We start from the raw sequence: 13070 nt of genomic DNA, 5'->3' as shown, positions 1-13070 counted from the left end.
TGAGATCTGTTTTATAAGCAATACTGGTAGAAGAGTATCACTGTATAGATTTCATGTTTGCACCAAGTTATGGGGGAATTTTGGGCTTTATTCGTCGGCCCCCAGATGCACCAACGACATCTTGTGGCATTGCTTCTCTTTTGCATAGGCACATTAAAATGGGAAAATAATACATATGCAAACAAGTTCTTATCTAATAGAGATGGGAACACAAATTTGGTAATGTAATTAGGCCTTTTACCCTGAACATTGGCATAATGATTTGCCTTAGGCCTCAGAAGAATGGGCATTGCCCACACACACCTGAACAATGGATACCATCTATGGAAACAACCACAATTGTCTTTAACATTACCAGGATCCAAGCCTCTACCAGGGAAGACCTACCACTGCTTTGGCATTGACTTACTCCAAAGAGTGCTCCCAACACCCAGACAACTCAGCAACAGTCTGCATGCAGGGCAGATTGCTCTGCATTTAATGTTATGCTGAAACTAGAGGATGCTGCACATCAGCCTGACATCGATGAAAGAAATGCACAGAATCCAGAGTCTTTAAATATAAGAATCTGATACCAACAATAACTAAAGTGTGAAAAAGTTTCACCGGGACCTTGAGAATGACTGGAGTTGGACGAACTGGTATGCCTGGAACCCAGAGTTTATCTTATGCCAATAAACTTCTAGGGTGAGGCCTTTTTGTATTCAGATCAAGGAGTTTTTCTCCATTTCCCCATTTTTCTGGACCTATGCAAACAATGGCGATTCCCACTATCACACCTTTACTATATTTTTTACTCTTATCCTTTAAGGAAAAAAATTACAACTTACTGAACTTAAAAACAAATAACTGTAGTAGAATGCCTGTCTTGAATATAGGCAGGGGATGGGAAGGGGAGGGGGTAATGTTACACTGGTGAAGAGGAGTGTTCTGGTTATGACTGTAACACAAATATGATCATATTACTTAAATAAAAATATATTTTAAAAAAGAATTTGATGCCTTCTGATTTTGTTGAAAGTTGCTTACAGGATGTAATGACACTATAACAATGGGTGTACATTTTTCTTTAAAGATTATAAATTACTTTGCTTATTGATGTGTTCAAGAACCCTTATGTAAGGACATCTCTAATCAATTTTCCTAAAATTTTGATACTAGAAACAGAATTTACTCATTTTCATAAATAAGTATGCCTTCTTTTTATAAAGTTATATTATTCCCATACAACTCATCATGTTTCCCTTTTGGCTGCCAGAAAGCTCAGAGCTATTTCATTGCCAAACCACAGCAAAGAACAGCTGCCTAATTTTGTAGAAAAATTCCATCCCAGAGCTCTTGAGTGTTTACCCTCAACTAAACGGTCCCATGCTATGCATGACTCGTATTATGAGTTGTCTCAAATCCAACTTGGAAAAGGCAAGGATTAAATAATACACAAACAAACATATAAGTTATTTGGACTAAGTAGGTGTGGTCTTAGGCTTGGTTGCTATCAAATGCTTAGTAGGCACATTGCCCAAATATGGAGCATTTCTCTAAATAGAATATGTAGCTGAGGAACTTCCTGTCTTTATATTACAGAGCCTCTCACCTGTACTCCTTCCCACCATGCTGGCTCCTTAGAGAAGATTACCAAGATATATAATAAGGATATCACATTAAAAAGGCAGTAAAAGATAAAGGTGTAGATCAACTAGCCATTCATACATGGACAGTAACCTTTAAGGTAGTTAATAAAACAATATCTGGTTGAAATGTACCATGAAATAGAAAGACAAAATTTTACACATAGAAATGAACAATTCTTAGGCATTGTGTGTGTATGTGTGTGCATATTTAATATTTAACAGATTACAAAATATCATGTGAGTTTAGAAACTTCTCTACTTTTAGGTAAGGTCAAATATTTATTTTTATTGTTAACATTACTGAGATGATTTTACAATACATTGAGTGCTTAATGAGACATAAAATATGTAGAATATGGAAATCATATTTTTTCATTGACAGATGTGAATCATTCACCTCTAATCTCTCAAATGAGTGACCCTCGTATTTATTCCTTCCAAAGTATGAAATGCTCAGAAATGTCCCTCCTGGCATGGTTTTGAAGACAGGTTCATATATAATGGTATTGTGTTGGTTAAACAGATTTGGATACAAGGGCCAGTTGTGTAGACCCAAGTAAGAGTCAAGACTGTTGTGTCATACAACTGAAGCTTTCTGGGGGAAAGTTTTGAATTAACCAGTTGGTCAAGCTCCCCAGAGCCATAGGTTATCATCACCCAAAAGCTTTGCGTTGACTTTCCTAAGTAACAAGACCAGTTTTGGAGCAAGCCAGCCCCTAAGGTCCCATATGCCTTCTGACTGCTGGGGTTCTGACATTCTCCCCCACAGAGTATCACTCAAGCCAATAGTGTGGTACCCATAAGCCCAGGCTCTTAAATAACATACTCTGGCTTTAAAGTAATTGTTCTTCCTTAACTGTTGGTTAGTAAAGTGGGCACAGTTAATATCTGAGTTTTTCCATCAACTAGTGAGAACATCCAAGAAAGGCAGCTAGTGAGCTAGGAAACCCCTTCATTTATTGCCAACTTATATTCTTACTTGCACTTAAAGTGCCACCACCAAAGAGGCAAATAGCCAGGGAGGTATACCTGGTACCAGCTGACATTTCTGGGAGCCCCTTGACCCTTGAATGTTAATTATGCTGGCATGATCAGTAGGGGAGTAGGGTGGAACCTAGGAGCAGCTGGGAAGTAGGCCAGAAGAAAGAAATAGTGTTGACATTTTGCTCAGAACCACAGTGATTCTTTTACATGGGAAATCACCCAATCGTTGCAGCCAGCCAAGCGCAAATGGCGCTGGTATGGACAGGTAATCTAATTGCAGAATCTGGACACAGGCCTGGGCATTGGGGAGCACTCCTCTCTCTATCAACCGTTCCAACCCAGAGGGCTCTCTCCATTCTCAGGGAGACTTTCAATTGCAGCACTGCCACATTAACTCTTTTGTTCTCGAACCTTCCAGGGAGCAAACACTGAGGTCTGAAACTGGCCATACCTGGGATATGTTCATGTATTTTATCTGTGCTAACAGCTACTGGGTGCTGATGTCCAAGCACAGTACCCCATTTTTCTACAGAACACAGCACAATGCTTTGCAGTTTCATAGGTAAACTCATCCAAATTGGTCATTAGTGGGTTACAGTATTCCTTTTTGGCCAGCGTGGGGAGAAGAGGAAAAGATTTGCAGGAAGTTTGGTGTCTAAATTATTATTAGCCCCCAACTGTGACTAAAGGGAGGCAGATGTGAGGCAGCCATGACCCTGGCTCTGGGCCCACCCACACCTGTTTCCACAACCAGCACTGACCTGTGAGACCTGCGGCCTCAGCTGACAGGAAGGCACTCCAGGAAAGGAGGAAGAAGAGGCCGGTCTCCAGCATGGGGAACTCGCAAAGTTTGGTGAACTTGGTCAGGTGAGAGCATGTGTTAAGGAAAGCAACACGCACTTGCACAGTTCCATCACTTCCTGGCTGAACAAAGGATCCTGGGCACCACTGTTCCAAAGCAAAGGATTTATTAGAGAAGCCTGGGAGTTGGGACCTGCTTCGGAGGTAGCAGGAGTTCCAGGCATCAGCAGGCATTATAAGCTGCTAAGTAAGCAAACCTGTATTTTCTTGAAGTTGGGTTTCAAGTAAGACCACCCCACCAACAGGGGCCAAGAGTAGGTCAGAAGGAGGCCATGAAGCACATAATGTGCAACAGTCTGAGTTCCATTAAAAATAAGTAAACCAGTAAATGGTGATCACAAAATCACTTGCAATTGTCCTTATTCTTCAAAGGTGCTCCTCAGAAAAGCCAAAGCAAGGCTAGTATTCTTGCAATAGGATGCTGTACTATTGCTATCTAGGAAGAAAGAACATACTGGAAATAGGATCAGGGGAACTTTGGTTCAGTAAGGGGTCACAGTGCAGGTTCCCCTCCTTTCCAAAGTGGGATAGAGATAGGTGAATCAGTTTCATCAGTGCAGAAAATCTTTTGGCAGGCAATAGTTCCTTTAACAAAGATGATTCCTGGTCAAGAGTCTATAAGTTCCAAGTAAAATAAAGGCCTCATGATCCTGGTAAAGCTTAGAAACTATTACAAAGACATGATTTTTAGTATGGGACTAAGAGGCCAGAGCTATAGTGCAACTGTTTTCTTGCTTTAACAGAAAACTTCCTGATGAATAAGGAGATGTGAGGCTGCATATTTATTCTTCTATAACCAAACATAAAGAAGTTATGAGAGAGATCTTTGGTAGCAGGAGAGGGAATCAGAGAGCCCCCCAGGGTGGAAGATCAGTTGCTCTATTTTAGCAGTTTTATTTCTCAGGCTATGCATTTTCCATGGTCAGTGCTAACCTTTCTGAGACTCTTATCTTTCATGCTGTGAGAAGAACAGTAAGAACTCCCAGCCAATGGAAGATTAAGAAGAGATGGAGTATACTTAAATGATCAATATTTTTGGCATGAAATACTAGCAAGCAACAGAAACAGGTCCTGATAGAAAGCATGACCATGGGAAGCCAGCTCTGACCAGTCCATATTCATTGTGATGCCTTTGTATGTTCTTGGTTTGCTTTTCTGAAAGTGGGAATAAAATACAAGTATGAGCTAGGAATATAAAGCAGGTCTTACACAAGAAGGAATGAGGGTGCCTGGTCAGCCACAAGGGATACAATGGCTTTTATATTACTATGGCTGAAATAGATTTGCTTTGCTAATCCATCTAGCCCAAACATAGACTCCATGAGGACCCGAGAGCTGCTCAGTTGGAGGAAAACAAGGGCAGCAGATCAGTCCTTATGCAGAGCTGTAACCTGCCACTAGGAGGAAAGACTGTCCTTTTAGTGGGGTTTGTACCTTTGAATTTCCTTTTCTAGTCTCATGTAAGAAGAATCAGGCCAATGTGATAATAGAATATTAGCTGAGCTTAGACCGAACTTCCTTCCTTCCTTCCTTCCTTCCTTCCTTCCTTCCTTCCTTCCTTCCTTCCTTCCTTCCTTCCTTCCTTCCTTCCTTCCTTCCTTCCTTCCTTCCTTCCTTCCTTCCTTCCTTCCTTCCTTCCTTCCTTCCTTCCTTCCTTCCCTCCCTCCCTCCCTCTTCCCTCTCTCCCTCCTACCTCTCTCCCTTTTTTTCCATTTTTCTTTCATTATTTAGGCTATACCCATAGGTGGTCAATGCTTAATCCTAGGTCTGTGCTCAGAGATCACTAAAGAGTGACCATATGCAGTATAGGGAATAACCTATAATCGATCCCAGGTCAACCATGTGCCAAAAAAGCACCATATCCACTACACTATCTATCTAATCCCTAGAGGGTTCTTTTCTTTTTATCCTCTCTAGGAAGTAGTTGGGTTCCATCATGCCTAGAGCAAGCCCGGCAGAGCTGGAGCCTCCTTTTGGATAATATAGGGTGCCTATAATGGTGGAGGGCAAGGCTAGGACTTGGCTGAGTATTCAGATAGCAGCTGCCATATGAGGTGTCCTTCCTGGGGATAGACTACTCATTTTTCCCATTTGTCTCTTTATCCTAAGTTGTTGGTCTAACCCCATGTCTGACTGTCCGTGAGCTCTATTTTCTGCACTTTATTTAAATCCACAACCCCACTTCATACCAGGCAGTTCAGCCACCAAGTGTGGTTTTAGAGCTCACAGCTGGGGTCTGCCAGTTGTGTGACCTGAGACAAGGGACTAAACCTATATGTATTAGTTTCTTCAGTGGTGAAATCAGGATGACAGTAACATCTTCCCAAGCTCTTATTAAGTTCTCAGATAATCCTTGAAAATGCCAAGGACAACAGTTAGCATTTCATAAAGTTCTCAGTAAATTAAAGATTATATCTTCTTTTAATTAATGATTATATACGCATAACTATCACTATTGTTGTTATTATTATGGTGCTCATTATCATTAGCTGAAGATACTTACTGTCCTTGGGCCTTGGTTTCCTTATTTGTAGAACAAGGATAATTTGCTACTCTCCAAGACTTATTTAACAAGGATAAATTTCTAGAAGGCCTGGAACACACTAGACTATCTTCTAAGAGCATAATCAGCACTAGTCTACCCCAAACAACTTGTGTCCATAGTTTTAATTCCACATAATAAGTGAGAGGCAATAGGAAGCAGTGGGCAAGAGTGTGGCCTGTCTCATAGTTTCACCCCTCACTAACATGCCCACCTTGGAAAATAGCTTCTTGGATGCTCTAGAGTACAGTGAAAAAACAAGTGAGCTGACTTGCAAAAGATAAATGAATGTGTAAAACATCAGGGACCTGAGGCATTATAATGAGTTAAATCACTATTTTTGTCATAAATCCATTCGATCTTTTCTGACCTACTTTGTCAATGGAGTTGGCATTCCTTAGGGTTTTCCAGGACAAAATTTGGCATTGCCTTCACTATTCTCTTACAACTAACCTTTCAGTTCTGGAGTCCCAGAGAGCCCTACTTCTAAATATTTGTCTCCTTCATGCTAATTCCCCCAGCGCTTATTGTCACTGGCATCCCCTGGATTCTAATCCTCTTTTCCCTAATCATTTTATTTTACAATTGTTTGTTTAAGTTTGTAAAAACAGAACTCAGAGTGTGCCTATCACTCTCCAGAAGAGAAGCCCTGAGCCCATGATGGGTTTAAAGAAAACAGTTCAAATTTTCTTGGATTAGGCTCTAGGCTGGCTCCATTTCACCTGTGTCTCCTCCTCATTTTCCATGGCTCACCCACCATGTCCTCTGATCCTCTCAGAAACCCCTGCCATGTACTATGACGACTCTTATCTACACCATAATGAATACTGGTCTTGTCCTGAACAACAGCTCTGTGACCAACCTGTGCCTTATATGTCTGGTCAAAGCCAAGTCTGGCTCTGCCTATTAAGCCTTGCTTTTCAAATATTATTTTCCAGAATCAAAATGTTGGCCAAGACTTTCTGGGACTATCCAGACACATGGCTTCATTCTCATTTGAATTTTTATAGTTCTAATAAGTTGGCCGTGGCTTTGGCACTTGCTCTCCACCCAACTCATTTAGAGCTTTATCTTTCCAAGATTGTCACTGATTGAAGGCAGAGTCCATCTTTTATTTAGTTTCTGATTCTTCTTAGAAACCTTTAATGGAAACTTTTAGCAGCTGTTCAATCTTTGCATGCCTGACAAAAAATATCCAAACATGTTTATTTTCTGGGCTGAGGCCCTGACCCCCTTTTACACGATACCTTTACTCTTACTTTCTCCACAATATTTGGCTCTGAATCTTTCCACAACCTCTTTTCTGTGCCCTCTGTTAATCCCTCACACATGACATTGGCCTTTTGGCCTCCTCCTCAGCTCTGACTCTATGCCACATTCAGCTGTTTTAAGTGAGCAGCCCTCCAGAAGAGTTTCATTTCCTAAAACTCTTTTCTTCCCTTTGCCAATCCCTCCTATAAAAAAGAAAATGAGATGACTATATGGGAAAGGTGTTTATCTCTGCATTGTTTTCAGATCCAATCCCACAAATAGCCTTGAATACTCGTGAAATTCACAATAATCAATGACATGGTCAATTCTATGGGCTGGTGATTAACACGGGCTTGAAAATGGGGCAAAGAATATTTTATTTAACACTCTCTAGTTAATCCTATTTCATCCTTTTGTTTGTTTTGGGAACTATACCCAGTGGTGCTCTGGACTAACTCCTAGTTTTGTGCTCAATCCTGGTAGAGTTCAGGGTACTATATTTGATGATGGGGAACAAACCCAAGTCAGATCAAGTGCCTTCCCCAGTGTACTCTTTCCAATCCTGATTCTGCTCCATTCTTGATCTTGAATCTTCAGACCTCCTTTTTGACCCTTCAATAGCACATTCAGATACTCCAACCACCTATTTTCTTGGGTGGCATTATAAAAAAGAAAGGATAACCTTAGATCAGAAAATCCCAACAATTCTAGAACTTATTTTGACTAACAAAAGAACCCGCTGCTACTGGTGCCTACTAATGCCTTAAGTGACTTAGAACAAAAATGGCCCTAGAAACATTGCATTTTACTTGAACCAAAGATTTGAAGCCATTTTTTTGCACAGGAGTTGATCCATCTTCAGGAACATTCTGAGGGCACCAATAGTCTCTGACTGACTCCTGTATTTTTCACATGTGCAAAGGATATGAGTGCTGTGACAACTGCATATGCAGACCCCATTGCAAATGAGCCAGCGAAGATGCCCAGAAAATTCCCCACTGACTGGAAAAATGCAGCAGCATCAAATGCATTCGGGTTTTCCTTGGGACTGTAAATGGAGATCGAGCTGAAAGAGAAGAAGAGGAAGGTTAGTCAGCATTCCCCTCTATTATAGAGCCTAAAAACCAAGTTAAAATGAGCACCTGTGTGGGGAAGAGCACTTTCTCTCATAATGTTGGAGGCTGGTTGTAGAAGTTCTGGGAGAGAGAGTGAGAGAGAGTTGGAGGAAGTAGCATCCTTTTTCCCTTTCTTTACAGACCAATTCCATGGCACCCATCTATTTATGCCAGTCAGTAAACATTTTATATTGGAAGGGTCATAAAGAATATTGTTTCTGAGCAAACTAGGCATTAAAACATGGTAGGTGTATAAAGAATATCTGTTGAGGAGATAGATGACTGTGAATTATTTAGTGGCCATATGTCTCTGGTGCTGTTATATATTCACAAATGTTCCTGATAAAAAGTGCACTTTTATGGCCTGTGTACAAATGGGCGATACAAATCATAGCCTGCTCTGAATCCTCCACTGTGATCTTGTCATAAACCACAAAGCACTTTTTCTGGTCAGCATCACCATTCATAAACAGCCCCACGCCATACTGAGCAACATAGGATTAACCCCCAGGGAGAGAAAGAGCCTTCTCACTGCAACAAATAGCAACAGCTATGGATCATCTTTTAGTCCTCAGTTTTGGTGGTGGACAACTATTTCCTCTCCAGAAAGAAAAATCAATCCATCAATAGGCAGTAGGATCACTTAAATATCTGTGGACATTGTAGTTGCTAGTTCCTCTCTCCCCCAGGCCTCCAAAAACCAGGGCCTTAGATCCCAGTATATTGGAGGAAAGACTTACAATTTCCTCTTGTAGGAAATATGAACAAATTCTAGAAACAGAGGTTTGAAAACCTCTGGAAGAAGGCTCAAACAGTCACATGGCAGAGGATGGCATGTTTTCTGTTTTGTTTGGTTAGCAGTCTATTTTGTATCTGAGTAGTTTGGTAGGTTCTGGAAGAGACCTTAATAGATGACACCCTGTTCTGCAATCTGATCGAATGTGGTATAGATGTAGCTGAGTCTTTCTTTCCTCGCTCTCATTAGAGTCTGTTAACTCTCTGACCTGACTCTTGGTACCTAGGGACCAGTTATGAGTGAGCAGAGGGTGTAGATTCTCATTCTCCTCTGGGAAGATGTGTGGCATAGAAAAAGGGAGTTTTAAATGTGCTCTGTTTTCCCCTGGATGTCTTTAAACCCCTAAAGTAGGCCAAAAGCTTCTGCTTTGATCGTATAATTGGATAAGAAAGATGAATGTGGATCTCCATCGGAGCCCTAAATAAATTTGAGAGAAAGATTGCTTTTGAAGTGTTTTGCTGTTGGTAAAGTGTGTTGTGCATAAAAAAGGAGAAGCAATCCCAGATTTGGGTCTTTGGTAGTGGGCAGTCCTGGAAGAGTATGCCCAAACCTCTGGCTATTGTGAAATTTACTGCCCACAGCTACCAATCTAAATGGTAGTAGGAACTACTATGGCCCAGCCTATTCCTTCATGCCCACAGAGAAATAATAGCAATGAAATGTTACATGTGCATTCTGCTTTTCAACAAACTAAATTGTTTTTGTACAGTAATACTTCTGTGAATTCTTAATTAATAATTACAATCTATCTAATAATAAGCCTAATAAGAATAATATATAACAGTATTATATGTATCATATAATATATAATAATACATAAAATAATAACAATATACCTAATAATAACAATACATTTGCCCCATGATACAGAAGCTTCTCTTCCCCACCTCCACCTATGTGAAATAAGTCACCAGAGGACAAACATTATGATTCTGTTAAAATGAGGCATCTATAGTGGATAAATTCATGAAGAAGAAAGGGGAGTTAGTGTTTTTAAATAGGTTATTTAATGTGATCTTATGCCTGTGAGAATGCCAAAAAGTCTGGAATATCAGAAAGTCTAGAAATAGTCCATGGTGAGAAAGGAACCCTCATCTACTGTTGGTGGGAATGTCATCTGCTTTAGCATTTCTGGAAAGTAATGTGATTCTCCCATTAGAAATAAAACTCACATATGACTTAACTAATCTACTTCTTGGTATCTATCTCCAAAATGCATAAACATTAATTCAAAAGAATATTGTGAACCTATGTTCATCATCATACTCAGTATAATAACCAACATATGGGAACACCCAAATATCTGATTGCATATGAATGGATCAAAAACTTGCGGTATATATGCTCAATGGATTAATATGCAGCTCTAAGAAAGAAAATAGCATGCAATTTGCAGCAACAGAGTTGAAGCTAGAAGATATTATACTGAGTATAAAGCAAAGGGACAGAGGGACAGATCCAGAATGACCTCTCTTATATATGGGAGGGACTTAAAGATAGTAACGAAGTAGCAAGAAAGGCAACATAATGGTGGAACTGATCCACGTGATGAATTTGGGGTTAGGTTGAGATAGAAAGGTGTGTGTGTGTGTGTGTGTGTGTGTGTGTGTGTGTGTGTGTGGTGATAGGTGTGGTGTTAGAATCATGTACAGGTATGTAGAAGAAGCCATGATTAATAGTTTTATAAACCATAATATCTCAACACAATTTTTAAATTAATAAAAACTCTAATTCAAAATTATATTGACACCGCTATACTCACTGTAGCACCATGGACAATAGTCAGGATTTGGAAGCAGCTCAAGTGTCTCACAACAGATAAATGGATAAAGCAGGTGAGGTCAATAGGTATAATGGAGGTTTCTAGGAGAACAGAAAAAAATCCTGCCTTTTATGTCAACACAGGTGGAACTGGAGGGGTTTATGTTATCCAAGATAAGCCAGAAGAAGAGAAAATACTGGATAATTTTACTCATGTGGGAGACATAAAGAAACAAAGCAGGGAATGGGGGAATGGACAAAGTCAAATGGAAAACCCTTGGATTTTGATAGTAGAACTGAGGTTACCAAATCAGTGAGGAATATAGGAGTGCTGAGGTTATATTGTAAAAGGAAGGGGCACACAAGACTGTGAAGGTAGACTATTGGGCATCACATATCTGAAGAGGCATTAACCTGTGCTCCTGAAACAATACTAAATCAGCATTACTGCAATGAAAAGCAAGCAAGCAAGCAAGCAAGCAAGCAAGCAGAGACCTCTGAGCCAGGATGAATGCATTTCTCTCCTTGCTCCTTGAGGCTCTAAATCCAGTTTTCAGAGGCAACTACGAAAGCTGTTGGATTGCAACAGCTGCAAAGGGTGCTTTCCGGAAACAACATGTACTTGAACAGCACATGTAGGATTTTCTGGCTTCAAAAGAAGGGAGGAAGAAATGTCACATTCTAGCAATTTTAGTCCTTTGGCTATATTAAGTTAAGTGCTCCTTTTCAACTGTGAGAGAGATGCTTGAACCAGTTGTACAGGCAAATACTAGTGGGAAGAAGGAGGAGTGGAGGAAAAGTAAGATCTGCATTGTCCCTTTCTTTAGTACACTTCTTGGAAGAGGTATTGGTTGTAGTACAGGCAGGTGAATGTGGATCTACAATACTCAGATTTCTCAAAGGGACCCATTGTCCTTGGCAAGGACTTGAATAGAAAATACACAGTGCTGTTTAAATATTCATCTCATAACCTGGAATTAGGTCCAAATTATTGATTTGTTCTGTTCAGGAATGGATTACTCAGCAAAAACTAGTTTGATGATAGTGTATTCTAAATTCTCAGAAATAAATGCTTGCAGCAACTTTAGTTAAACTTTTTGAAATGCATAAAGTATCCTGAATTCCTTTGATGGAAGCAATGCAAATCATGGACAAAAATGTGACTCCAGTGTTTCTCTATAAAATAACTTTTCATCTTTATGATGTTCTGTAGAAGAATGTATTGGCTGGTAACAGGTTTTATTGTGAACACAGAATTTGAATCTAAGATCAGAGTGCAGATATCATCTCTGCCGATTATTATCAATGTGGCTTTGATCCAGTTATTCATACTACATAAAGCTCAGTTTCTTATAAATAAGGATGATAGCAATAATGTCTACCTTATATAATTGCAATGAGTTCTCAATGAATTAATGCGTATAAAGCTTTAAATTGCCCCATGGTACACAGTAAGAGCTAGATAAGCATTCCTAAATAAAGTCATCCTTTAAAGAAGACATTGTTCTCCCTTCCTCCACTTTTCTTTTTTCCTTTCTCCGCTTCTTCTTCCTCTTGTTCTTAGACCAAGAAATGGTTCAGTTCTGAAAGAAGTCCCTCAGAGTAGATGTCCAGTTAGGATGACAGCTGAAACAAAACACCAGAATCGGTTTCTCTCTTGTTTTATTTTATTAAATTAGATTTTTTATTAAGGTAGCATGATTTATAAAATTTTTCTTATAATAATTCCAAGTATCAATTTTCAACACCAATATTTCCACCAGTGTCTATTTCTCTCCACCAACATCTCAGGTTCCCCCTAGACTACCTCCTTGACAGGCACATTTTCCAGTTTGGTTATGGCAGTTTGAATCTTCTATTTATAGTATTCTGACAAGTACCCTGGATCTCTGAAATCAGTGACCATTGAACCTATCCCTTATTTTTTTATAGAATGTTGTGCAGCATGGATAGGAAATAAATGCAAATGATACAGAAGAAGAAGGGAGGAAAAGGAATAGGGGAGAAGGAAGAAGAAAGAAGAGAAAAAATAAATTGGGCTAAGATGGAAAAAAGCAATAAAAGGAAGTGAAGAATATTCCCTAAATCATGGTATGATTAAATCACACAGGCTGGTGTGGAGTGGGGAG

The 13070-nt window shown here is 39.8% G+C and overlaps 1 protein-coding gene across 1 annotated transcript in view; it reads right to left on the bottom strand.

Moving 5' to 3' along the window:
* Positions 1 to 13070, bottom strand: part of SLC9A9 (solute carrier family 9 member A9) — a 564963-nt gene that overhangs the window by 314457 nt on the left and 237436 nt on the right. The window contains exons 7-8 of the mRNA XM_049785894.1: positions 8192 to 8335; positions 3377 to 3477 (exon numbers count right to left, since the gene is read on the bottom strand). Of these exons, the coding sequence (XP_049641851.1) occupies positions 3377 to 3477; positions 8192 to 8335 (245 nt within the window). The remainder of the gene's footprint in view (positions 1 to 3376; positions 3478 to 8191; positions 8336 to 13070) is intronic.

The sequence above is a fragment of the Suncus etruscus genome, chromosome 13 (genome assembly GCF_024139225.1).
Source record: "Suncus etruscus isolate mSunEtr1 chromosome 13, mSunEtr1.pri.cur, whole genome shotgun sequence".
NCBI classification, from domain to species: Eukaryota; Metazoa; Chordata; class Mammalia; order Eulipotyphla; family Soricidae; genus Suncus; species Suncus etruscus.
The sequence above is the reverse complement of the archived record's forward strand: the minus strand, read 5'-3'. Positions and strand labels throughout refer to the sequence as shown.